The following is a 26604-nucleotide window of genomic DNA, read 5'->3' on the forward strand; positions in this document are numbered from 1 at the left end:
ACCTGCATCGTTCACACATAAATACGTATTTACTGTGGCACTGAGCATCATGGCAAGTCTGTGAATCGCCCATCCGAAAATCAGCCTGTCTCAGGAAAAGAAAGCGTCTTTCCCCCTCCCCGGCCCCCCCACCCCCGGGAAGCGGGTAGATGCCAAGTTGTTCATATATAATCAGCGTACGCGGCATTTGAGTTCAGTTTGCGCACAGACGCGAGCGAAAACGAAATCGAACTGGACTCGTTCACGGGCCAAGTTTGGGTTTTCGCGGGCGGAACGCGGAACAAAACAACAACGATGACTGGCGGTTCCAATCTTCTCTACTTCCGGGTTCCCCTGGTTCTCCTGCTGCAGGTCCTGGTCGCCCACGGTATGTGCGCTCCTAACTTCGGTTTGAGATTGAGATGAGAGGATTTCTTATTCATTTCTCTCACAGAAGATTAATTTTGTTAGCGAGTGAAAATGTCGTTCAAATGAACTGAGGAAACAAGGATAATATTGGATCAAATATCGTTACGCAAATTCTCAGTTTTGTTTCGTATTATTATTATTATTATTATTATTATTATTATTATTATTATTATTATTATTATTATTATTATTATTATTATTCGAAAGCTATCATTAAAAACTCAAGTTCTATATACGATTTCATTATATGCATGACACCTCTCTCTTACCTCACTTAAGGAGGATTTTAATTAATTATTTTCCGGCTGTTGATGTCAAGTTTCTCTTAATGGACCTAGGACTATTGGTAGCATGTTGCGTCATAAAGAGAGATTACCTTCCTTAATGCAGTCCGGCGCTGTCTATATTTACACTTGCTGCCGATGCAATAGGCTGACTTACGTTGGCAGCACGCGCCGCCTGCCTAAGGGTGAGATGTGATTCACATATGGGCGTTAGTTTCCGTACAGGGTGTAAACTGTAAACTATCCAACTCAGAACCATCTAACATTAGGAATCATGGGACCACGCCCATTTTCCATACAGCAACTGAGCTCCGTTGAGACAAGGTGTCTTTTTAACTACTCTTAGCTTTAACTGTGTTTCTTTTCTGTACAGAAATTTTTGTTTCAATGCTGTATCTTGCTTTGTTTTGCTTTATTCAATGTGTTTTGAGTATCAACAACAAATAATTTGTTATGCTGTATTGTATATCAGCTTTTTATCTTTCATTTTAGCCTGGACGATGAGGCATTGGTCTCGAAACGTCGCTGTAAGAATAAAGTGAATTGTGTTTCATGCTGTCTTCATCTACGCCTTCTGATATATATATATATATATATATATATATATATATATATATATATATATATATATATATATATATATATATATATATATTATAGAATATATATTATAGAATACACAATTACCGTTTATACAAGGTTAATTATATTATATACACACATATATATATATATATATATATATATATATATATATATATATATATATATATATATATATATATATATATTCGGAAATTCCGGAAATTGAGATATTTGGCTTTCGAAGGGGCCGTCTCCCCTCTGCAAAATGCAACTGATGAGAATATACAGAAAACGGTTACAAAAAGAGTTTGTGTAACCACGATTCTCTCATCTGTGTCGTATGCAACACACACTAAAAAGCAAGTCTCTCAACTGAAAACTGTTACGGCACGAGCGAGTAACCGTGAAGAAAAAAAAAAAAAAAAAAAATGGAATTCTGTTTTCCACAACATTTTTCTCGTTCTCTTGTACCCCTGAATTCCGACCGCCAAAGCACTGACTTGCTGATGCCAGTTAGTATTTCCAAGCAACCTTGAATCTTTCGACGTTCAACAGCCACAAACTTCGCTCTCATATCAAACGAACATCAGGTACGATTACTGCCACGCGGAAATCATTCTGCGCTCGACGCGAAAAGCGGTTACGACAAGAAAGCTTGAGACGAGTATATAGGTCAACATTGGGTCACCCTGTACGGCAACTCGAGCGTTGGTAATTATTATCCGTGATTACCGGTTTGGGTCCAAGCGATTTATGACAGGCGCGCGAGCGAGCGGGCGTATAGTTTGTGCCTCAGCACACTTTCGGACCGTAATCAGTAGAGAAAGCGTTTACGGAAACCAATGATGATTCTTTTGCGCGCACTTGTGCGATAGTGTATATATATATATATATATATATATATATATATATATATATATATATATATATATATATATATATATATATATATGTGTGTGTGTGTGTGTGTGTGTGTGGGTGTGTATATAACCACTGTGACAGTTGATTTATGTAACGCTCAAAACCTGCAGGTGAAGAAACAACTTGCACTGTGTAGGTCCTGACCGGTTTCGACTTATTTCTACGCCATTGACGAAAAACTGTGTATATATATATATATATATATATATATATATATATATATATATTATATATATATATATATATATATATTATATATATATATATATTATATATATATATATATTATATATATATATATATATATATATATATATATATATATATATATATATATATATATATATATATATATATATATATATATATATATATATATATATATATATATATATATATATATATATATATATATATATATATATATATATAATATTAACGCTACCTCAGCATCTATTATTTGTGGTGTTTTTGTTTTCTCGATTCATCTCATCCTTAATTAGATGGTGAGTCCAAACAGGTGAGTGAGTCCCTTTCACTCCCAATCAATCTACACAGTACACAGGTGTGTCCCCCAATCCTCACCTGTAATTAATCCGGGCAGGCGTTTCTCGTTTCGTAAGTGTGCGCTTACGAAGAGGTTAGAATTGGAACATAGAATTGAGGCCAAAGGCCAAGCGCTGGGACCTGTGAGGTCATTCAGCGCTGAAATGGAAATCGACAGTAAGAAGGTTTGAAAGGCGTAACAGGGGGAGAACCTCGCAGCTGCACCATAAAACAGCTGTTAGGAAAGAGTGGAAAAATTAAGTGGAAGAAAGAGAATAAGAACGCAGGTACAGTAAAAGGGATGAAAGACGTTACAGCTAGGGGCCGAAGGACGTTGCCAAGAACCTTAAGTAACGCCTACAGTGCACCACATGAGGTACACTGACGGCATTGCCTCCCTACGGAGACCAAGAGGTTCGGTTGATGTTTTAGACGAAGCTGGCCTTATGCTATAAATGCTATAGATTGCTGTCACCTCGGTGTGAAAAGAAGTAGAGGGTCTGGTATGGACCTCCGTACTCTGCCCAGTTAACAGGAACGATGAAAGGTCTACTTAGGGCGTTTCTCTCGTGGTATGTGGTCGAAATTGCATGCGGTAGGCCTGGTAACTGGGCATCTCTCTCTCTCTCTCTCTCTCTCTCTCTCTCTCTCTCTCTCTCTCTCATATACATATATATATATATATATATATATATATATATATATATATATATATATATATATATATATATATATATATATATATATCCTTCTTCTTCTTTACTTTTATTGCAATTGCTCCTTCCATTCCCTACTTGCTTGAGGGTACAATCAGGCATTTTTCCTCTTTTTTTGTTCATTTTCCTGTTTTTATTTCGAAAACTGGTTGGACAGGCTTGAGAAAGCAAAAGTTATTTGGTGGATTACCAGGAAAGCGCCTTCTTCTTCAGCTGATCTTTCCTTCTCAGCTTTTCATTATTTCCAAAACCATCCTGACTGGCCTACCCCCGTTGACTTGACAAAACTGGCGGGTTTCTTTTCTGCCTTGTGAGGTGTGCCGGCCCACCTTGTCGACCAGTTGCTTCCGGCTCTTTCTAAATAACATCTGGGCAGTTTTATGTATCCTTTACTGAAAATATTGTAGATGACTTAATCACTATTTTTACTAATTTCATTGTTCGTTCTGTTGCATTTTACTACGTTGTTGTTGTTCTGAATCTGTTTATTAGATTTGCTTCTAGTTTTATGTTATTTTAATTTTTTCGGAGGAATTTGAACCCAACCCAGGGCCTGCTACTCATTGTGGGAGGAGAAGTTGCACAGTACTTTGCTCGAATATTCGAGGCTTAAGGTCAAATTTTCTTGATCTCCAGAGTCGTGTCCGTAACTATATTCTGATGTTTTTTTTATCTGAGACATTGTGAGTAATAACAAGCCAAGGGCCGAGTTTTTAATCCTAGGGTTTGATGGCGCTGACTTTATTTATCGTCGTAATATCCTGCATGGGCATGCAAGGTATGGCTGTATACACTATGTCCCCACAATCTATTTATCGTCAGAAAAACTTGGAGTGCAGTCGCCATAAAGTTCTTTGATTCAAGATTTTCAGTAAGTTCTACTATGTTTACGTATTTGCTCTTTACAGCAAACAAATACTGACGACTCTATATATGGCTGTCTCTTGAAGAGGATTAGTATGGCTCAGTCACAGGATTCAAAAGCTTCACTCGTGATTCGAGGAGATTGCAATGCAAAGCACAGTGAGTGGCTTAATTCAAATTCCACTTATGAACACGGCCGTTGGTCTGCTCTTGAGTTCTGTGTACCCTCCAATTTTTTCCGCCTAATTGAAGAACCCATGCATATTTCTGGTAATGGATTCGACCTCATATTCACAAATGTTCCAGCTATCGTTAAGTTCAAGGTCTGTGAGTATGCAGTCACAGCCGATCATTGCACCACTGAGATGGAAATATCTGTAAATCAATATATTCCTAATGCCACCACTGGAAAAACGGTCTGGGTGAATTCTAGAGCTAACTGGGATCGCATTACTGAAGGATGCCAGGCACTTAATATTGCAGATACTATAGGCTATATCTTATGCAGATCCCAATGAAATGCTGATGGCTACTGTAGTAAAGTATGTCCCTAGAAAGGTCATCAAGATCAGGACAAATGACCATCCGTGGTTTGATGATGCAAGTAGGCGAGCTTAACATGACAAACGGACCAAATTCAACTCATGAAAACGAAATCGTTCAAATGAATACTACACCATTTTCGGTGAGTCGCCGTGCTACAAATAGAATCTATAGCTGAGAAATTACAATAATTCCTCAAAGAGGAAACTCGAAGGAATTACTCAGCCTCAACTGTGGTGGGCCAAATTGGCATCTTGTATCTTTGGGTCAGGCTCTTCTTTCATTCCACCACTACGAACACATGAAGGCAGACTGGTTACGAGCCTTTAAAGTCAGCTGAGGATGTCCCTCTCCCTGATACTTGTCATCCTGAACTTTCTTTTTGCAAAATTTGCATTTTGCTCTAGGGATGTTAAGAAAATTTTTGATAATCGTGTTAGCTGGGGAGGAGAAGATCCTGATGGTTTTTTCCCTTTGTTTTTAAAACAGTTTTCTAGTGTGTCGTCTCCCAAGCTTAGTAGATTCTATAGATTTTTATGTCGACGTAGTATTTTTGCGGATGAGCTTATCTGCAGACTGCAGTAACTCTAGGCCGATTTATATTCTCCCTGTGCTCTCCAAGATTGTTCAGTTTGCCAATGACGCAACACTTGTGAGTGCAGTAAAGTCTTCACTTATGAGAAATGAAGCTTCCCTTAGTCTCAATCGTGACATGGAGTGGATTGATGAATGTAGTGGGGTATGAAGCTGAACTTGAGTAAAACGAAAACACTGTTGATCAGCAGAAACACTGACTATACTTGGAGTACCTTTTGACTCGTATCTTACTTTTGAGAAGCATCTAATGAAAGTGCCGGCAAATGCCGCACGAAAGTTAGGTATTATACGTAAGACTCCATATACATTCATAACAATGATAAAATCAGCGCAACCTGTTTTAGGACGTTTGTGCTTCCTTTACTAGAATACTGTTCTCTGGTGTGGATGTCTGGTTCTACAGGAGATTTATCTCTTTTAGATACAGTTTTTCGTGGTGACGGGTCCCTGTTTCCTGAAACTATCAGTAATGAATTGGAGCATCGACAGGCGGTCTCTTATTTGCCAATTTTTCATAGGTTGTATTGTAACAGAGATCTTTCGCATTCACAATTGATCCATAGTCCTCTTTTCCTGCCGAGAGCGACCAGATTTGCTGAAGAGCAACAACAATATGCAGTAAGTGTGCCTCGCTGTCAAACTTCTCAGTTCCAGAGGGCTTTTATTCCTCACACCGTTGGACTATGGAACAGTCTCCCTGAGGATGCTGCGCAATTAGATCCTCAAAAGTTCAAGCGAAGATGCAATGCATTATTATCCTAAGATAATTTATCTTGTATTTTAATAATTTATTTATATTTTTATCTATTTATCTAATAATTTATAAAATTATATTTTTTTTTTCCTTTTTTTGTAACTCATCTCTTCTCTCTGTATTTCTTGTTACCTTCTGTAACTTCTTTCAAATGAACACCATATTCTCTGGAAGCTTGAATTTCAAAACAATGGCCTCTATAGGCTTGTTCCTTATGAACAGGGGTTTATCTTCTGAATAATAATAATAATAATAATAATAATAATAATAATAATAATAATAATAATAATAATAATAATAATAATAATAATGTAGCAGATTCCAGATTTGCAGGGTTTAAGATATTCTTGTGACTCTATCTTTCCTTATTTTATTTATACTGTGAACAAAGTAAGTGCTTTTGCGTCTTTTCATGACCCAGTTTTCTCCCTGACCCCCGCAGCATCTCCCAGAGCAGGGCACCCATGCGAAGGTATCGGGGGAACATTCGATGACTGGTAAGTTTATTTCGTTTATTTATTTTTTGATGTCATCTGTAGGTTTGAATTCAACTGACGCTTCTGACTAGATTAATTTTTAACTGGTGTGATAATGAATTGTTTGTTTTTTGTAGCTGTAAATTCAGTTTTACTCCAGCAAGTTACGTCCCCTGGTCTATGGCGTTAAATCGATCTATATTTTCAATCTTTATATCGTTAGGCCATCCATATCCGAATAAGACTGAAAATGAACTGCAATAAATTTGGGTATCCACCATGCTAAAACTCCCACCTATAGCTGTCCAACTCTTTCAGCTATGAATAGTGAGTCTGCAGATTCGACTTATTGTGGATCTCTTTATGATAACAACAGCCATTTCAGTATCTTCACTACTGAACAAACTTGGGGTGGTTAGCTGGTTTAGATTAAGCCGCCTATATGCCAGCACAGAACCTTCTCTTGTCAGACCTCTGGACTCTGCTAACCGAGTGGCAATTTCAGGATAGACATCGCGGTCTCAAGGGAAGTCGTCATCGTAGGCGGAGGAATGGCCGGTCTCTCCGCCGCAAAGAAGCTCCTGCAGGAAGGTGTCAAAAATCTCGTTGTACTGGAGGCGCAGGACTACTTGGGCGGCCGCGTGAAGACTTACCGGGAAGGCAAGTGGGAGGACGACTTGACCAGTTACAGGTGCTATATGAGCAAGAACCCGTCCTAGCATAAGGCCAACGCAGTCAAAAACAAGAACGACAGAGGACTTGGCTCAGATTTCTGGGAATACTGTGGGGGCTGCGTTCTTTTCAGCACTTTTTCTTTCTTTACCTTTTTAGACTTTTGATTTATTTATTTATTTGTGAAATGGAAAGCACGTTAGTGACATTTTCTGGTTAAGTATACCATAGTTTAACCAGACCACTGAGCTGATTAACAGCTATCCTAGGGCTGGCCCGAAGGATTAGACTTACTTTACGTGGCTAAGAACCAATTGGTTACCTAGCAACGGGTTTTCTGGTGGATGGCTATCGGGCGATAATAATGATTTGTTTCCAAGAATGACTTTCACACTTGCGTTTGTTTGAGAGAGAGAGAGAGAGTGCATGAATTATGTACATAAGAGATAAAGGGATGGATTGTCGTCACCTTGGTGAAAATAAACAGTATATTATATAGTATATATATATATATATATATATATATATATATATATATATATATATATATATATATTTACTAATCATCCATTGTATAATTTAGGCTCTATCCTGACGGAAGACGGAGCGGAATGGATACACGGCGGCAAAGGAAATTTCTTATACTTTCTCGCTCAGAAATTAGGCGGACTAACGCAGCCTCTCCCGAACAAAGTCTACGGTAAGTGCAGTTCGATGATGCTCTTCCCTTTCAGTTTTCTGTAAGAGAAAACTATTGTGCCGGCTTTGTCTGTCCGTCCGCGCTTTTTTCTGTCCGCACTTTTCCTGTCCCCCCTCACTACTGAGGCTAGAGGGCTGCAAATTGGTATGTTGATCATCCGCCCCCAAAACATCAAACATACCAAATTGCAGCCCTCGAGTCTCAGTAGTTTTTATTTTATTTAAGGTTAAAGTTAGCTAATCGTGCTTCTGGCAACGATATAGAATAGGCCACCATCGGACCGTGGTTAAAGTTTCAAGGGTCGCGAACCATACAGCATTATACGAGACCACCGAAAGATCTATTTTCGGTGGCCTTGATTATACGCTGTAGCGGTTGTACAGAAAACTCGATTACGACGAAGAAACTTCGGCGTATTTTTTTACTTGTCCTTGTGCATACCAACTTGTACACGCACATATTATGAACACAATGTTCAGGTAGACTGACAGATAGATAGTTAGAAAGATAGACAGACTGACTGACAGATGGACATATAGATAGATAGATGGATTAGAAGGAGAGAGAGAGAGAGAGAGAGGTAGACAGACAGATAGAAAGATAGACTGACTGACAGAGAGACATAGATAGATAGATAGAGAGAGAGGTAGATGGATAGACTGACTGATAGATATATGGATAATTACATAGATAGAGAGATACATAGACAGACGGGTAGAAAGACAGACTGACAGTGTTGACAGATAGATAGATAGATAGATAGACAGACAGACTAATAGATTAGATAGATAGAGAAATATATGAATAGACAGATAGATAGACAGGTAGGAAGATAGACAGGTCACACAGATAGATAGATAGATAGATAGAAGGATATTACCGCACTGGTCTCGTATGACAAACACCTCGACTTGTGAACAGCGTGACGTCACACGGGATTCAACGTCAAAGCGAGGCGAGAGCGAGTCCAGATGACGATGAGTGAGTGCTTTTTTCAAGCAGGTCTTTGGAGCACCCAATTTTCTCCTCACTCCCGTGGTTATAATAAGACAGTCTCCGCACTGGAGGCAAGCAAAGACGTTTGGGCAACGTCACGCGACTCTTATAGGCTATTATATGCGATGTTTGCTCTGTCATGTCACGCTTATAGAAGGGTCTATTGTCATTTCGGGAAACAGGTTGGGTACAAATGAGAAACCGGATGGGATTACGATCAAGTATTTTTTTAGTGTATGTATTTCTAGAACCTGTCTATCTATCTGTCTATCTATCTATCTATATACATCTAATCTATTCTTGTATCTGAACCGCAAGGCGTGGGTTCGAATCCCGGGTAGGTGACTTATACAGTGGTGTGTATATGCTGTATATATATACATATATATGTATATATATACAGTATATAAACTGAATTTGATATTATGGGGCCTTCATTGTTTTATATATATATATATATATATATATATATATATATATATATATATATATATATATATATATATATAATACACACACATACACACATATACATATATATATCTGAATCACTTGCACAATTGTACTGTGCATTCATACAAATAATAACAGGACCTCATTTAAACAGGATGGTATCGAACGGAGATTTTATTCACAAAGGGTAAACAAGCTTTCAAGGACTAACTGGCCCCATCGCCTGGTAGCCATTAGATACCATCCTCTTTAAATGAGGTCCTGTAACTCTTTTCACACACACACACACACACAAATATATTATGTACTGAATATATACATTCATACAAATATATATTATAGATACTTATATATTATATGTATATATTACATTGTATTATATTATATTCTCTTTCCATTTCCACCTTCATACTCAAAGACGTACGGTACAGGACGCCACAGGGGAAGGCAGCCAGCGAGAAGGGTTACTTAGCTGCCAGACGAGTCTTCAACCAGTGCGAGAACAATAAGATACTGAAGCCTTACGTGAACAAGGGGTACGGAGAGTGCTACATCGACAGGTAATTGTACCGCCAGATAATTCATAATCAATCATTGAATAGTTCATTCAACAAGCAAGACGAATGACAGACTTAGTAGCAGTGCTATATTAGTAGTCGGGATTTGCCTTTGGAACGGCTCGTTGTTCGTCTGATTTTAGATGGCTTACTAAGGTCCAGGCTTTGTAGCGGCTCTCCTCGATTCAGCGCCGATTGCTTGGATGATATTCGTCACTCCACAATCTTCTTCTTTGCTGGCGGATTGTGTGTGTGTGTGTGTGTGTGTGTGTATATATATATATATATATATATATATATATATATATATATATATATATATATATATATATATGACTATTTATCACATCACCGTGATTCATATACAATATATATATATATATGACTATTTATCAAACGTCCTTTAATATCCAATTTCGCTCTACCTCGGAAATAATATATTTTCATATATATGTTACCGAAGGGGAATTTTTAGTTGATCAACTAAAAATTCCCAGTGACATTAGCGACGTCACTGTAGTATGATCGTATTGGTCGACCTCACGGGACGGTGGAATTATCAACTAAAATTCCCTTCGTAACATATATGAAAATATATTATTTCCGATTGTAGAGCGAATTATATTAAATACGTTTGTATGATTATATATATATATATATATATATATATATATATATATATATATATATATATATATATATATATATATAAATACTACTAAATTTTCCAGGCAGTCGAAACAATAATATAGCTAATAGTAAAGAGTCTCATCGTGAGTTTCACAATATTCTTTCTCCCATTAACAGATTCCCCGCCTCTTACAAGAGTTTCGGAGCTCCAAAGAAGGAGAAGGAAGCCTGGTTGGATTTCCTACACAACGTAAGTCCACTTGGGAAGAGAAAGAAGAATAAAACTGCTGCCGCAGAAATTAAGAATCATGGAAATAAATACATACTTTTTACAATATTTCATCTGCTATAATGATTATATATATACTGTATATATATACTGTATATATATATGTATGTAAAATGTGTATATATACTGTATATGTATACATATAGTCCTAGACACACAAACATACATACATACATACATATACATATATATATATATATATATATATATATATATATATATATATATATATATATATATATATATATATATATAGAAGTTGAAGGAGGAAGTACATCTCAGGTTGTCCATAAAATACATTTATTGCAACGTTTCAAAACACAGAGGTTTCATTTTCAAGCTATAAAGATAAAAAGACAATAAAATTAACATTAAAAGCGCTAAAATATATAATGTATTATGTCTTGTATTTGTATTTTAGCGCTTTTAATGTTAATTTTATTGTCTTTTTTGTCCTTATAGCTTGAAAATGAAACCTCTGTATTTTGAAACGTTGCAATAAATGTATTTTATGGACCACCTGAGATGTACTTCCTCCTCCAACCGTCTTCTATTGTTAGAACAATACACACACACACACACACACACACACACACACACACACACATATACATATATATATATATATATATATATATATATATATATATATATATATATATATATATATATATATATATATATATATTATGAGAGAGAGAGAGATACACAGTATCGCCAAGAGCCAAAGCACTACTCATATATCTTGTATTTCAGTGGGTGAACAAAGACGCGGGAATGGTCGACTGGCGCGACCAGTCAGGTCGCGACGCCAGACATTTTACCGACTTCGGCTACGACGAATGGAACCAGTGGAAAGCCGGTTACGATACTCTGACCAACTACATCCAGGTAGGTCTAAGCCAGTGGTTCTAAACCCGGGGGGGAATTGTGACCCACAGATTGGCAAGGCTCAAACTGGGTCTAAGACCACACAAAATGTAGTGTGGATCGGTCTACACTGGCTTTCTCTCTGCCAGCTTGTGTTACCATTGTGTTACATATTATTTGGAATGCACCTTTTGAGGCAGATAATTTTGGAAGGGGGGGGGGGGTTGACATTCTGAAATATTGTGAAAGGGTACATGGGCCAAAACAAGGTTGAGAACCACTGGACTCAAGCATATCCCTTCAATATCCTGTAGCAAGACTAGTAAAGGATGGGTTTTCAAGGAAGAACGAACAGGTGTCCTGATTTTGATCGGCAAAGGATGGGAATTTCCGTCAAGCAGAGAAATGACGTGATGATTTTACGTTATAGAACAACACCATAATTCACAATCACTCTTTTTCTTATCCTTATTCAGGCGAGTGCGTTGTAATCTTCCACTTTTACAGACCGTTTTATTTTTAATCCTTATGCAGGCTAGTGCGTTGTAATCTTCCACTTTTACAGACCTTTTTTTTGGTAAAGTAGTCGTTCTTTTTTTAAATGCTACTTCAGAGAGGGCCGTTGTAATCTTACACTTTTGGTAAAATAATAATTCTTTTTTATCCTACTGCAGTAGTCCGTTGTAATCCTCCACTTTTACAGAGCGCTACTGGTAAAATAATAATTCTTTTTTATCCTACTGCAGTAAAGTCCGTTGTAATCCTCCACTTTTACAGAGCGCTTCTGAAAACCTCCTCGCTTAATCTGTCTTGCAGAAGAGCATCCCGGCCAAAAAGATCAAGCTGAACTCCCCCGTCTGCAAGATCTTCTGGGACTCCGATCCTGAAAGGAGGCGTTTTGGTCGTCACGTCCAAACAGACGGCCTACATAGCAGACTACGTCCTTGTCACAGCTTCCGTCGGTCACCTGAAGGAGAGACAAGACCTGCTGTTCTCTCCGCAGCTTCCGGCGTCGTACAAGAATAACTTGGCCGTAAGATATTGTAATATCTTTTTTTCAGCCACAGAGATTATTGAATGTTCTGTAAGCTCTCTTTTGTATTGTCTTAATGCTGGAACGGTTTTTGTACAGTCTTGCTTTCTAGAGTATATATTGAATATAATTCTTTGGAACGCTCGTTAACAGTTGTGTTTGCTACCATATATACATTTTCCATTCAAAAATATTTCGTACATTGTCTTAAAGACAGAGTTATATTTTGCTACGCGGTCGAATTTAGTTAAACAAAAACAAAAAAATCTTTTATGTACTACTCTGTTTTCTGATAGATCCTTTTGTGGTAAGCTGAATTGTTTCAGTAATGATTCTCATCCACGACGAAATTCCCATCGACGTTCTTCTTCGCAGGGAATCGAACTGGGAATCGCAGACAAGGTTCAGCTCGGATGGGACTCGAAGTGGTGGGGCAACGACCCCCTCGACCTCTATCCAGTGTTCATCAACAGAAATCTCACCGAAGAAATGGTATTAAACAGTCAATGGAAACAAACTTTCAGACAAGAAATTAGTTTAGTATAATTTTGTTCTCGGCTGAAGGTAAATATCCACAGCTGATATTGTATCCCAAGGTCTAGACTTATGTTGTTGGTCTAATATTTGCTCGCAGCTGACGGTGAAATACCTGCAGCTGATATTGCATCCAAAGGTCTAGACTCATGTTGTTAGTCTAATATTTGTTCGTGTGTGACGGTGAAATACCTGCAGCTGATATTGTATCCCAAGGTCTAGACTTATGTTGTTAGTCTAATATTTGTTCGCATGTGACGGTGAAGTACCTGCAGCTGATATTGCATCCAAAGGTCTAGACTTATGTTGTTAGTCTAATATTTGTTCGCAGCTGAAGGTGAAATACCCGCAGCTGATATTGTATCCCAGGGTCTAGTCTAAGACAGCTGACGGTGAAAACCTGGCTGATAATGCAACCTAACAGTATATGACTATGGGTGAGGATTTTTACCGTCAGCTCCAACGAAACACGCCATAGTAAGTTTTTTTTTTTCGTTCCAGTCTTGGCTTTACGGTATCATGGAATTCATGAATATCCACCAGCAGGATAAAATGATCCAAGGATTCGTCCCTGGAGACTACGCCCTTCAGATGGAGGAACTTCCGGAGGAGACTGTTAAAAGCCACTTGATCCAGCACTTGAAGGGGCTTACGGGACAAGACGTCCCGGAGCCGACGTTTTTCAGAAGGTACGGTGCTCCTAAACTTATTATTATTATTATTATTATTATTATTATTATTATTATTATTATTATTATATTGCAGTGCCAGAAATGAAAAAGGACACAGAAAAATAAAATAAATATAAAGCAACAGATGATACGCCCTGGTCTTCCAGACTGATTCATATGAATGCTAACTTTTTCCAATAATAATAATAATAATAATAATAATAATAATAATAATAATAATAATAATAATAATAATAATAATAACACGTTAAACGAAGAAATAATAATAATAATAATTTATTCTCTCAGACTAATTTTACTTAAAAAAAAGAAGTAAATACGCGCTGTTAAACACTGGCTTTGGCTGTTCATTTTCCAGGAAAGTCTTCAAAATCAGAACAGAAATCCCCTCACTATTATTGTTCTAATTATTCAAAGTAGAAATTAGGTATATGCATGGCACTACCACTACTACTAGTGCTACTAGACTTCAGTTTCAACCTCTCAGAGCAGAACAGACGTTGCTTTTATCACTATACCATCAACAAATTATGTTTCGTACTACTTCTACTATAATAGCAGTAATGAAGAGTTTTCCCAACCTGTTCAGGAGCAAATGGATGGACAACGTCTGGATGCGAGGCTCCTACAACTCTTACGTGACGGTGGAGGGCGACAAAGCGGGCCTGAAATCCAGAAAGCCATTTTTGAAATCCATCAAAAACCAACAAAACAATAAGGCAAGTCTCCCTAAAGTTAATTTTTAAGAGTTAAAGTTGCAAGCAATCGTAATCTCCAGTCAAAATGGAATAAAAGAGAACACGACTGAGATCCTCATGGATTTATATAGGCCTAGGTTGGTTTCCCCATCACCTGCCCCGTGTAAGATCAGCTATTTCATGGCTCGTATAGGCCTAAGTTAGTTCCCCATCACCTGCCCCAGGTAAGATCAGCTATTTCATGGCTCGTATCCTAAGTTAGTTCCCCATCACCTGCCCCAGGTAAGATCAGCTATTTCATGGCTCGTATAGGCCTAAGTTAGTTCCCCCATCACCTGCCCCAGGTAAGATCAGCTATTTCATGGCTCGTATAGGCCTAAGTTGGTTCCCATCACCTGCCCCCAGGTAAGATCAACTATTTATGGCATATAGGCCTAAGTTAGTTCCACATCACCTGCCCAGTGTAAGATCAGCTATTTCATGGCTCGTATAGGCCTAAGTTAGTTCCCCATCACCTGCCCCAGGTAAGATCAGCTATTTCATGGCTCATATAGGCCTAAGTTAGTTCCCCATCACCTGCCCCAGGTAAGATCAGCTATTTCATGGCTCGTATAGGCCTAAGTTAGTTCCCCATCACCTGCCCCAGGTAAGATCAGCTATTTCATGGCTCGTATAGGCCTAAGTTAGTTCCCCATCACCTGCCCCGTGTAAGATCAGCTATTTCATGGCTCGTATAGGCCTAAGTTAGTTCCCCATCACCTGCCCCAGGTAAGATCAGCTATTTCATGGCTCGTATAGGCCTAAGTTAGTTCCCCATCACCTGCCCCAGGTAAGATCAGCTATTTCATGGCTCATATAGGCCTAAGTTAGTTCCCCATCACCTGCCCCAGGTAAGATCAGCTATTTCATGGCTCATAGAGGCCTAAGTTAGTTCCCCATCACCTGCCCCTGGTAAGATCAGCTATTTCATGGCTCGTTATAGGCCTAAGTTAGTTCCCCATCACCTGCCCTGTAAAAGATCAGCTATTTCATGGCTCGTATAGGCCTACGTTAGTTCCCCATCACCTGCCCCAGGTAAGATCAGCTATTTCATGGCTTGTATAGGCCTAAGTTAGTTCCCCATCACCTGCCCCAGGTAAGATCAGCTATTTCATGGCTCGTATAGGCCTAAGTTAGTTCCCCATCACCTGCCCCAGGTAAGATCAGCTATTTCATGGCTCGTATAGGCCTAAGTTAGTTCCCCCCATCACCTGCCCCAGGTAAGATCAGCTATTTCATGGCTCGTATAGGCCTAAGTTAGTTCCCCATCACCTGCCCCAGGTAAGATCAGCTATTTCATGGCTCGTATAGGCCTAATTTAGTTCCCCATCACCTGCCCCAGGTAAGATCAGCTATTTCATGGCTCGTATAGGCCTAAGTTAGTTCCCCATCACCTGCCCCAGGTAAGATCAGCTATTTCATGGCTCGTATAGGCCTAAGTTAGTTCCCCATCACCTGCCCCAGGTAAGATCAGCTATTTCATGGCTTGTATAGGCCTAAGTTAGTTCCCCATCACCTGCCCCAGGTAAGATCAGCTATTTCATGGCTCGTATAGGCCTAAGTTAGTTCCCCATCACCTGCCCCAGGTAAGATCAGCTATTTCATGGCTCATAGAGGCCTAAGTTAGTTCCCCATCACCTGCCCCGTGTAAGATCAGCTATTTCATGGCTCGTATAGGCCTAAGTTAGTTCCCCATCACCTGCCCCAGGTAAGATCAGCTATTTCACGGCTCGTATAGGCCTAAGTTAGTTCCCTATCACCTGCCCCAGGTAAGATCAGCTATTTCATGGCTCGTATAGGCCTGAGTTAGTTCCCCATCACCTGCCCCAGGTAAGATCAGCTATTTCATGGCTCGTATAGGCCTAAGTTTGTTCCCCATCACCTGCCCCAGGTAAAATCAGCTATTTCATGGCTTGTATAGGCCTAAGTTAGTTCCCCATCACCTGCCCCAGGTAAGATCAGCTATTTCATGGCTCATATAGGCCTAAGTTAGTTCCCATCACCTGCCCCAGGTAAGATCAGCTATTTCATGGCTCGTATAGGCCTAAGTTAGTTCCCCATCACCTGCCCCAGGTAAGATCAGCTATTTCATGGCTCGTATAGGCCTAAGTTAGTTCCCCATCACCTGCCCCAGGTAAGATCAGCTATTTCATGGCTCGTATAGGCCTAAGTTAGTTCCACATCACCTGCCCCAGGTAAGATCAGCTATTTCATGGCTCGTATAGGCCTAAGTTAGTTCCCCATCACCTGCCCCAGGTAAGATCAGCTATTTCATGGCTCGTAGAGGCCTAAGTTAGTTCCCCATCACCTGCCCCAGGTAAGATCAGCTATTTCATGGCTCGTATAGGCCTAAGTTAGTTCCCCATCACCTGCCCCAGGTAAGATCAGCTATTTTATGGCTCGTATAGGCCTAAGTTAGTTCCCCATCACCTGCCCCAGGTAAGATCAGCTATTTCATGGCTCATAGAGGCCTAAGTTAGTTCCCCATCACCTGCCCCAGGTAAGATCAGCTATTTCATGGCTCGTATAGGCCTAAAGTTAGTTCCACATCACCTGCCCCAGGTAAGATCAGCTATTTCATGGCTCGTATAGGCCTAAGTTAGTTCCCCATCACCTGCCCCAGGTAAGATCAGCTATTTCATGGCTCGTATAGGCCTGAGTTTGTTCCCCATCACCTGCCCCTGGTAAGATCAGCTATTTCATGGCTCGTATAGGCCTAAGTTAGTTCCCCATCACCTGCCCCAGGTAAGATCAGCTATTTCATGGCTCGTATAGGCCTAAGTTAGTTCCCCATCACCTGCCCCAGGTAAGATCAGCTATTTCATGGCTCATAGAGGCCTAAGTTAGTTCCCCATCACCTGCCCCAGGTAAGATCAGCTATTTCATGGCTCGTATAGGACTAAGTTAGTTCCCCATCACCTGCCCCAGGTAAGATCAGCTATTTCATGGCTCGTATAGGCCTAAGTTAATTCCCTATCACCTGCCCCAGGTAAGATCAGCTATTTCATGGCTCGTATAGGCCTGAGTTAGTTCCCCATCACCTGCCCCAGGTAAGATCAGCTATTTCATGGCTCGTATAGGCCTAAGTTTGTTCCCATCACCTGCCCCAGGTAAGATCAGCTATTTCATGGCTCGTATAGGCCTAAGTTAGTTCCCCATCACCTGCCCCAGGTAAGATCAGCTATTTCATGGCTCATATAGGCCTAAGTTAGTTCCCCATCACCTGCCCCAGTGTAAAATCAGCTATTTCATGGCTTGTATAGGCCTAAGTTAGTTCCCATCACCTGCCCCAGGTAAGATCAGCTATTTCATGGCTCGTATAGGCCTAAGTTAGTTCCCCATCACCTGCCCCAGGTAAGATCAGCTATTTCATGGCTCGTATAGGCCTAAGTTAGTTCCCCATCACCTGCCCCAGGTAAGATCAGCTATTTCATGGCTCGTATAGGCCTAAGTTAGTTCCCCATCACCTGCCCCAGGTAAGTTGAGCTATTTCATGGCTCATATAGGCCTAAGTTAGTTCCCATCACCTGCCCCAGGTAAGATCAGCAATTTCATGGCTCGTATAGGCCTAAGTTAGTTCCCCATCACCTGCCCCAGGTAAGATCAGCTATTTCATGGCTCGATAGAGGCCTAAGTTAGTTCCCCATCACCTGCCCCAGGTAAGATCAGCTATTTCATGGCTCTAAGAGGCCTAAGTTAGTTCCCTCATCACCTGTCCCAGGTAAGATCAGCTATTTCATGGCTCGTATAGGCCTAAGTTAGTTCCACATCACCTGCCCCAGGTAAGATCAACTATTTCATGGCTCGTATAGGCCTAAGTTAGTTCCCCATCACCTGCCCCAGGTAAGATCAGCTATTTCATGGCTCGTATAGGCCTGAGTTAGTTCCCCATCACCTGCCCCAGGTAAGATCAGCTATTTCATGGCTCGTATAGGCCTAAGTTAGTTCCACATCACCTGCCCCAGGTAAGATCAGCTATTTCATGGCTCGTATAGGCCTAAGTTAGTTCCCCATCACCTGCCCCAGGTAAGATCAGCTATTTCATGGCTCATAGAGGCCTAAGTTAGTTCCCCATGCCCCCGTGTAAGATCAGCTATTTCATGGGCGGGGAGGACTAAGTTAGTTCCCCATCACCTGCCCCAGGTAAGATCAGCTATTTCATGGCTCGTATAGGCCTAAGTTAGTTCCCCATCACCTGCCCCAGGTAAGATCAGCTATTTCATGGCTCGTATAGGCCTGAGTTAGTTCCCATCACCTGCCCCAGGTAAGATCAGCTATTTCATGGCTCGTATAGGCCTAAGTTAGTTCCCCATCACCTGCCCCAGGTAAGATCAGCTATTTCATGGCTCGTGTAGGCCTAAGTTAGTTCCCATCACCTGCCCCAGGTAAGATCAGCTATTTCATGGCTTGTATAGGCCTAAGTTAGTTCCCCATCACCTGCCCCAGGTAAGATCAGCTATTTCATGGCTCGTATAGGCCTAAGTTAGTTCCCCATCACCTGCCCCAGGTAAGATCAGCTATTTCATGGCTCGTATAGGCCTAAGTTAGTTCCCATCACCTGCCCCAGGTAAGATCAGCTATTTCATGGCTCCGTATAGGCCTAAGTTAGTTCCCCATCACCTGCCCCAGGTAAGATCAGCTATTTCATGGCTCGTATAGGCCTAAGTTAGTTCCCCATCACCTGCCCCAGGTAAGATCAGCTATTTCATGGCTCGTATAGGCCTAAGTTAGTTCCCCATCACCTGCCCCAGGTAAGATCAGCTATTTCATGGCTCGTGTAGGCCTAAGTTAGTTCCCCATCACCTGCCCCGTGTAATATCAGCTATTTCATGGCTTGTATAGGCCTAAGTTAGTTCCCCATCACCTGCCCCAGGTAAGATCAGCTATTTCATGGCTCGTATAGGCCTAAGTTAGTTCCCCATCACCTGCCCCAGGTAAGATCAGCTATTTCATGGCTCATATAGGCCTAAGTTAGTTCCCCATCACCTGCCCCAGGTAAGATCAGCTATTTCATGGCTCGTATAGGCCTAAGTTAGTTCCCCACCACCTGCCCCAGGTAAGATCAGCTATTTCATGGCTCGTGTAGGCCTAAGTTAGTTCCCCATCACCTGCCCCAGGTAAGATCAGCTATTTCATGGCTTGTATAGGCCTAAGTTAGTTCCCCATCACCTGCCCCAGGTAAGATCAGCTATTTCATGGCTCGTATAGGCCTAAGTTAGTTCCCCATCACCTGCCCAGTGTAAGATCAGCTATTTCATGGCTCATATAGGCCTAAGTTAGTTCCCCATCACCTGCCCCAGGTAAGATCAGCTATTTCATGGCTTGTATAGGCCTAAGTTAGTTCCCCATCACCTGCCCCAGGTAAGATCAGCTATTTCATGGCTTGTATAGGCCTAAGTTAGTTCCCCATCACCTGCCCCAGGTAAGATCAGCTATTTCATGGCTCGTTATAGGCCTAAGTTAGTTCCCCATCACCTGCCCCAGGTAAGATCAGCTATTTCATGGCTCGTATAGGCCTAAGTTAGTTCCCCATCACCTGCCCCAGGTAAGATCAGCTATTTCATGGCTCGTATAGGCCTAAGTTAGTTCCCCATCACCTGCCCCAGGTAAGATCAGCTATTTCATGGCTCGTGTATAGGCCTAAGTTAGTTCCCCATCACCTGCCCCAGGTAAGATCAGCTATTTCATGGCTCGTATAGGCCTAAGTTAGTTCCCCATTACCTGCCCCAGGTAAGATCAGCTATTTCATGGCTCGTATAGGCCTAAGTTAGTTCCCCATCACCTGCCCCAGGTAAGATCAGCTATTTCATGGCTTGTATACGCCTAAGTTAGTTCCCCATCACCTGCCCCAGGTAAGATCAGCTATTTCATGTCTCGTATAGGCCTACGTTAGTTCCCCATCACCTGCCCCACATAAGATCAGCTATTTCATGGCTTATGTAGGTCTAAGTTGGTCTGCAAGAATCTAGTTTCCGCACCAGGACTCCTAATCCTCATCACACTTTCCTCAGGCCTAGGACCCGTGCTGGCATAAACCAACTTAATCTAAACAAACCAAACACAAACTTGGATATTTAACATGTTTCAAACTCGCAAGCCAACGCAGATAAGACAACAGTCACTGCAAAATTCCACCTTTATTTTATTCCGCGAAAACAGACTGACTTTAACTGAACTTTTTAAATGCTTGCAGGTCATCTTCTGGGCCGGAGAACACACGGACACCAAGAGATTCGGCACCGTTGACGGAGCCATGAAGAGTGGCACTCAGGCAGCCAAACGCATTGTCAAATATCGCAAGTTGAAATAAGATATTACTGCAGTGCTTATTTTCTGGTCTCATTTCTTTCCTTCTACTACAATACATCCCTCATGAACATACATGCGCTATTGATATTTGGATGTTTACAGTATATGCAAACGCACACAGGTATATATATCTGTTATACATATAATTATATGTATATAGTACTATGTATCCAACTTGTTATAAGTCAACACTTTCACGATTAGTTACACACACACACACACACACACACATACATATATATATATATATATATATATATATATATATATATATATATATATATATATATATATATATATATATATGTGTGTGTGTGTGTGTGTGTGTGTGTGTGTGTGAGAGAGAGAGAGAGAGAGAGAGAGAGAGAGAGAGAGAGAGAGAGAGTGAGTTTGTCTCTGAGTAAAATAGGGACTCTTAAAAATCTCGTTTACTTTTACAGTAATTCACTTTGATTTTCCTTCGACGCACAGGACACTGTCAGGGACTTTGGACCTGGTGTCCTCATCCTGCCCAGGACCAAACCAGATCTGAGCTGAATGATAAAATCCAAGAATAAACAAGTGCAGACAAGTGGATGAATGCATGTTTGAAATCGGAAACTCTCTCTCTCTCTCTCTCTCTCTCATTGACTCCTTGTTAACGAGATCACAGTTCGGATTAGTCTCACCCGCCATCAGTTTATTTCCCTCTGTTTAATTACCAGACAGAGAGAGAATTACCACCTTTACGAACGTTAACGGTTTTATTCAAACGGAAATCTTCTTGAGCCTATATTATTATTATTATTATTATTATTATTATTATTATTATTATTATTATTATTATTATTATTATTATTATTATTCAAAGCAGCTACTATTGTCAATATAATTATTTTTGTTATTATTCAAATTAGCTGTTTTTATTATTATACTTATTATTCAAAATAGCTGTTATTATTATTGTTTCATTATTATTGCTCATATTAGCTATTATTATTATTATTATTATTATTAGCTGTTTTTATAATTATTATATTTATTATTATCCAAAATAGCCATTATTAGTGTTTTTTATTATTATTCAAATTAGCTATTATTATTACTATTATTATTTATTTTTTTCAAGTTAGCTATTATCATTACTCTTAGTCTATTAAAATAATAATTATTAAAACTAGCTGCTATTATTACTATTATTTTCATTATTCAAAGTAGCTGTTATTTATTATTATTATTATTATTATTATTATTATTATTATTATTTATTATTATTCAACACAGCGTGAAATTTCACGGTCTCTATCTATAACAACTTTATTGACATCCCGGGTCACCCCTCTTTCCCAGGACACCGCCCCCGCCCCCAAGGTCACGCCACCCGTCTGAGGGCAAATCCAATCTCGTGCCCCAACCTGCGGGTACCTGAGAAGAATTAAAAACCAAGGGCCCTCGAATGGGTATAAACGGGTATATCAATTAACGGGGCCATTATGGCGCCCTCGTGGGCGGAGAATGGAAAATTCATTAGCGGGTGTTTTCAACGAACGGCTGTTTGTTCTAAATTAAATAAAAAACAACAACACCTGGTCCATTTGTTTTTATAACTTGGGAGAAGAGAACGAGTGTTTATTTTTTAATCGTGCATGCGCGCTCGCATGTATGCACGTGTTTGTTAATATGTACTGTATATCCAATTTGAATTTATTTATTTTCTAGGAAATATGAAAAGGACGGATTTAATAATGGGTTTTGTGTCAAATTGAGTTTTTTTTAATACGCTATTTCGTGTATTGACAGTTACCCGCTAGATTTGAATTTTGAAATGACAATTTTTATAATAATAATAATAATAATAATAATAATAATAATAATAATAATAATAATAATAATAATAATAATAATAATAATAATAATAATAAGATGGCTTCAGTATCGGAACAAAATGCAAAATAGATGAAAAACGGAACTCAAATAAGAAGTCAAACTGAAACTCGTTAGCAAATGCAAGAATATATTAATATGTAGGAAAGGTATTGCTGATAATAAAGGGTAAATAATTGTATTATACCGTTTACGCTACTTCTCCTTAATCAACGTTCAGTTCCCTAATTAACGGATGGAAAATGTTCACTATTGTCTGAAGATTTTTGAAACGTGGCGATTCCTTAATTATTGTGTTCGTTATGTGATTCACTTTTATACTTTGTTTCACAACTATTTATTTTACTTCATTAGACTCTCTCTCTCTCTCTCTCTCTCTCTCTCTCTCTCTCTCTCTCTCTCTCTCTCTCTCTCTCTCTCACGAATGTGAAAAAATGTTAAGAAAGTCAAGACAGTTATCCAGTATGGTTACAACTGGGGAGAGAGAGAGAGAGAGAGAGAGAGAGAGAGAGAGAGAGAGAGAGAGAGAGAGAGAGAGAGAGAGAGAGAGAGAATCTAATGAAGTAAAATAAATAGTTGTGAAACAAAGACCTATAAGAAAATACGAAGAAATTAACGAGTCTGCTCAGTAGACCTAAGTCAAATATTTAGAATTGATATAATTCCTTTAATAAAAAAAATGTCTGCGAAAACTAAGATCTAAGATAATTAAAACTATAATAAAAAAAAAAACTAAAGAAAGATACATGATTATAAAATAATGCGAAAAATTTTCTGAAATATAAAAGTAACAAAGAAACCGTTTTAAAGAAAATGGGTATTTATGAAATTAGAGGATTTAGAAAATGGGAACTTTTCAGACTGAAAAGGAGACAAAATTGTCTTACAGCTGAAGAGCAAAAATCTCGAAAAGATAAGAAAATAAAAATTGTTATGATTATTATTACTGAAATAAACAATGTTTCATATGAAGCAAGTCTAAGTGGCTATATACTTTACACACACACACACATGTATCATGTATATGTACTTTATATATGCATACACATTACATACAGTATATATATGAATCAAGTATATTTTTGTAATGATACTCACAGCTATTTTCATTTTTCTTTTCGAGTTTTTTCTTCTAATATATTTATACAGTATACATGCATACACACACACACACACACACACACACACACACACACATATATATATATATATATATATATATATATATATATATATATATATATATATATATATAATCAAGATTCAATGTCCAACTAAAGTTTTCCCTTTTACATGAGTTTGCTTGATTGAAATAATGAAACATTAGCGGCTGCTTAGATATTCTATTAATGTATATAATACGCACATGGACTCGTTAATGCTGATTATTACATTAGAAAATAAACTGGTGGATAATCCCTGTTTTCGTCCAGAATTTATCCCAAACATCTTTTGCAATCGGATTAGGATGGAGAGAAACTTCGTATAAAGTAGGCCTAAGCTAATCCTTTTTCAAGGGTACATACGATTTACGTATCACTGTAGGCCTATTTTAGATTCGTCGTGTCGTCATCTTCAAGCGAGGAAAAATTTTGCCATATTAGCAACGAAAGAGAATGGAATGATATATAGAACTAAGGCCAACCGCTGAGACCTACGAGGTCATTCAGCGCTGAAAAGGAAACAGAGTATAATAGAGAGGTTTGAAAGGTGTAACGGGAGGAAGACCTCGCAGTTGCACGATGAAACGATTGTTAAGAGAGTGTGGAAAGTAAGATGGAAGACAGAGAATACTAAATGAAGGAGGTACAGTAAAAGGAATGAAAGGGGTTGCAGGCTTCAAAGAACCCTAAAATTTTAGTTTCACTGAAAACCATCTTTAGCGAAGGAATTGAGATTATTTTCTTTTTGCTGGGCACGAGATTATTTTCTGCTGGGCACGCCCCTCCCTCTTCTCAGCTGACTTTTCGCGCCCGCGGCAAAAACTATCGAAGAGGTGATAAAACCCGGCTTGACCACAGGATGACAGATTTCAAACAGTCGATAATAACCTCCAGGTGTCACAAGTAAGCCGATTGTTTTAATATCTTCAAGATTAACCTGCTTAACGTGGAAAGTGAGTTTTCGGGGAAAGAAAAACCGTAGCCATACAAGCACGGGCAAGATGAAGACCGCTAGGCCTACTGTTATAAAGCTTTACATTTCCACAGTTTGTATCCTCATTGCTTATGGTAGGAAACTTTTATACCCGAACGATTTTGTATGTCTTGTTAGCCGTACAAAAGCATAAAAGGTTCTTGAAACGTTCTTTCTTTAACATCATCCGAAAGACGGTCTTCCCATTATAAAAAAAAATGGATTCTTTATTCTGACCGCGTCGAGTACAGATATCGACGGAGAAATTTAAAAACAAGACTGCTTACCTGGAACAAAGAAACTATTAACAACTTCCTGTCGTTTATCAATGAAGTTATTTTCCCTATCTGAGTAGAGGATGCATATTTTCTTATTACGTACCCACAGAAAAAAAAAAAGTAGCGATCTCCATAATGGTCTATATCTGCCACAGGTTGGTTTAGACTACGCCACGGTCTAGAACTTTCTAGACCACCACGGGTTGGGTTAGACTACGCCACGGTCTAGAACTTTCTAGATCGTGTGGATCTCTGGACTCGGCTGAGGTTGATGTGTTTCAGCCAATGGTGATATTTTATGTTCATTTATAAGAATATTTTGTTTGTTTCCCAAACCCAATGTTTCAGTATGTTTTGGAATGTGATATTATTTTTAACAACATTATAATCCTATCTGAACGTCGTCCTTTTGCAGTTAAACGGAAACACGGTCAAGAAATCTATTACGGCTCAAGTATATTTGAGAATCCAGATGTTAAGACATTGTTAATATTCTTTGCTGTTACAGTAATGGTAAAATGTCTACAGATGATTGACAACAAATTCATTTTCATCCACGGTTTTTATGGGCTTAAAAATAATAATGAAGAATACTGTATTACGGTTTATAAGATAAAATGAACTTTTGATTATTTTTCGAACCAGTTGTAAATTTGGTCACCGGAAGGATAGTACAAGGAAGGTTTTTTTTTTTTTTTTTGCTCCTAATGCTTTCAGAAAGACATGTAGTTTCAGGAAAATTAAGAAATGCGATGAGTCAGTTCTATAAAACATGTTTTCACCTCTGTAAGTCATTAGCAACAAACCTCAACTTTTATGAGAACAGGCATATAATTGTTTTCAAGTTTTTGTGTTTTTTTTTATTTTCTCAGCTCAAAACTAATTTTAGGTTTTACAGAGCATTCTTATCACAACAGCTTTTAAATGTCAGTACTATACCCTTAGGTGGATGGTTAGAAACTAATATTCATTCCCTACCTTTGCAAATCAGGGAAGTTTTGCTTAAAAGACGAAAAAAAATAATTTGTTGAAGCAGGCATGACTTGTTTTCTTTGTGGAAATTGAAACAAAAAGATAAATGCTGTGAGCTAATATATTTATAAATATTTCAACGCATAACTTAACAATAAACTAATAAGTACATCAGCACAGATCACTCTC

At 39.0% G+C, this 26604-nt stretch overlaps 1 protein-coding gene across 1 annotated transcript; it reads left to right on the forward strand.

Moving 5' to 3' along the window:
• Positions 1-210: 210 nt before the first annotated feature.
• On the forward strand, positions 211-21186 carry LOC136841866 (spermine oxidase-like). Its single transcript, XM_067109263.1, is given in 13 exon segments — positions 211-367; positions 6661-6715; positions 7200-7354; positions 7950-8066; positions 9934-10075; positions 10880-10952; positions 11748-11882; positions 12678-12742; positions 12744-12894; positions 13270-13386; positions 13930-14117; positions 14710-14839; positions 21051-21186. Coding segments are annotated over 13 exon segments (1518 nt in total). The 5' UTR covers positions 211-294; the 3' UTR covers positions 21168-21186.
• The last annotated feature ends 5418 nt before the right edge of the window (positions 21187-26604 follow it).

Source organism: Macrobrachium rosenbergii, chromosome 9 (genome assembly GCF_040412425.1).
Source record: "Macrobrachium rosenbergii isolate ZJJX-2024 chromosome 9, ASM4041242v1, whole genome shotgun sequence".
NCBI lineage: Eukaryota > Metazoa > Arthropoda > Malacostraca > Decapoda > Palaemonidae > Macrobrachium > Macrobrachium rosenbergii.